Source organism: Priapulus caudatus, unplaced genomic scaffold (assembly GCF_000485595.1).
Source record: "Priapulus caudatus unplaced genomic scaffold, Priapulus_caudatus-5.0.1 Scaffold152, whole genome shotgun sequence".
In the NCBI taxonomy this organism is placed as follows: Eukaryota; Metazoa; Priapulida; class Priapulimorpha; order Priapulimorphida; family Priapulidae; genus Priapulus; species Priapulus caudatus.
The window spans coordinates 277182-279681 of record NW_014577213.1 but is presented as its reverse complement, the minus strand read 5'-3'; the positions used below and the strand labels follow the sequence as shown (position 1 = coordinate 279681).

The window sequence follows — 2500 nt, the reverse complement described above, 5'->3', positions numbered from 1 at the left end:
ATAAAGCTAACGATAACGCCGTGAAACAGTGCTAGCCCGACACCAAGGTCGGCGAGGGACAGATTTGTTATCATAATGTATTTTATTTCCTCGAGAAACTTGACGCGTATCAACGACGTTACGACGAGTCCATTAAAGAGTATTATAAGGACGCTGACGGTCAAGCGGAAAAATGTTAGAAATATTGGTACGGAGCGACTATATCCGATGATTGCAGTCGCGTTAGTTTGGTTGGCGATTTCATCAAGTTGAATGCTGAAGTCTTTCATTCCAGTGAAGTTACCTGTGCCGTTGTTACTTGGCTGGGTGATATTGTCGCAGCCGGTAGCGAGAACGTTGGCAATGGCTCCGATGAGGTAGTCACACGCCATGATCGGCTCGATTAGCTCTGAAATATATTACTAGTTAACATACTATGGTGGGGTGGGATGGAATGGGATGGGATGGGATGGGATGGGATGGGATGGGTGGAATCAAGAGCGTATAAAGAAGGGTCTTGGTGGTATTTATGGATGGATGGTTGAGTAGGTGGGTGGGTGGGTGGTTTGAGAGGGTTAGGTAAGAGAAGTTAACTGTAAGTTATATTTATTGTAATTGACACATTTTTCTAGATCACGCCCACTCGCATATTCGGCATGTGTTTGGTTAAAATATTTCCCTATCATGGGATAGTTGTTATGGGGTATAGGTCTGCTGGAGATGACTGTCAAGAAACACACGCAGATCTGAGTCATTATGACAATAATTTGGAATACTAGCGTCAACAATCCGGTAACTACATTAATATTTGTTATATTATATTGTTAAACTGCTATATGCTATATCAAATATGATTATATAAAAACGGGAAAAATAAATCAATATAGTCTTAAATTTAAGTTACTTCATCGGGTAAAGTAAAACGCGACCCGTGTCACGAGTAAATTGTGCGTTCATAACGTCGTTCAGAATGTTATCATAACAAGCACACAAGTTTTTTTGTTTTTTGTTTATATTACGGCCAAACTTCCGTCTTTCGTCGTTCTCTACTTTTATTAACGAGAAACAAATAAAAAACAAAACAATGTTACCGAGTGCCATAGACTGATATGCGTTACATATATCGTTATACGTTCCAAACATATTGACAGCTGAGGTGACGTAAACATAATATATTGTATGTAAACATACAACGCTGTGAAACGTGCCATGTAATGAAGAAGTGGATGAAGTGAAGAGGTGCAAAGCCACTTTGTCTTGTAATTGATACGTGGGGTATGAAGTGTAATCCCGTAGGATTTTTATGCTAAAATACATTTTTTGCTTTATCTGGTTGATTTGGGATCAAACTATCAAAAAATGGTGGGGTTCAAATTTTCCGACCCCTCGACCCCCCGGGAGAGGGTGTTTTTCTTTCACAGGACCCCATGACTGGCCACGGGCATGTTTCTGCTAATAATGAACCTATTATCACGATCCTGGGGTTATTTCAGGGGTTTTGGATGATGCTGATTCCATTAATCACAATTTCAAAACGACCGGAGGTGGCATTTATTGACTTCCGGTTACGATCTTTTAGGTATTAAGTACGTAATTTTAAGTCATTATCATAGCAGCGGGAGGCCTATAGTCATATAGTACCTCTTTCTATAGGTTTTCATGCAAGCATGGGAATTAGACAACTGGTGCAGTCATTTTTGCAATCAGATAGTTATGTCAAGAGATAAGGGCACTTTAAGTGGCTATCGCAGACTTCCGGTTAGGATCGGCTTCGTAGTCAAGGTCATTATCGTGGTACAGACAAACAAAAGACAAACCTAGTAAAATAGGATCTCTTTTAATTGGTTCAACTTGTTTATTAACACAAATTACAAAACACAAGTTGCTCTAATATTGAATAATATTACAAATAATAATAATTATTATTATTATTATTAAAATATTTATTAAAAATACAAATTATACAACACATATTTAATTATCCAAAAGATAAAATGCACAAATAGATGATATATAAGGAAAAAACATGCAAAGCAATTCAGCGAATTAAATAGCTTGAACACTAATAGGCCTACAACATGACGGATTAATCAGCAACTTCTTCCTCATATACGACGTTCTTGATCACATTTGCACAGTCATTGACATAGCATTTACAGGGAGGTGTACAAGGAAAACCGTTCTTGTAACAACTGCACCTCACGGGAACATAAACTCCATCCTGTACACGCCAGCCATTTTGTTCAATAGGAGGATCAGGGCAGTTGGTAGGGTATGATTTATCGCGATTTGTCCGTATTATATGAGGTAGTATGGCAGCGCGAGTAAGAAGTAGCATCTCTCCTTCCAAGTTCTTGGAGCTCCCATCTCAGTGCTGATAGGGTTGTGTGACCTCTCGAACAGTACACGCGTCAGACGAACTGCTCCAACCCCTTGATCTGCGGTGGCAGTTCATCGTCGACCAGCTTAGTTATTATAATGTGCATCCACGTCTATAGCGCGCTGTGATATTACGAGGCCC

General features: G+C 39.4%; 1 protein-coding gene across 1 annotated transcript in view; it reads right to left on the bottom strand.

The window, feature by feature from the left end:
* LOC106806286 (octopamine receptor beta-2R-like) overlaps positions 1–371 on the bottom strand; it is a 1119-nt gene extending 748 nt beyond the window's left edge. The window contains exon 1 of the mRNA XM_014808171.1: positions 1–371. This exon is cut by the window's left edge and continues 748 nt beyond it. Coding sequence (XP_014663657.1) covers positions 1–371 — 371 coding nt within the window.
* Positions 372–2500: the final 2129 nt, after the last annotated feature.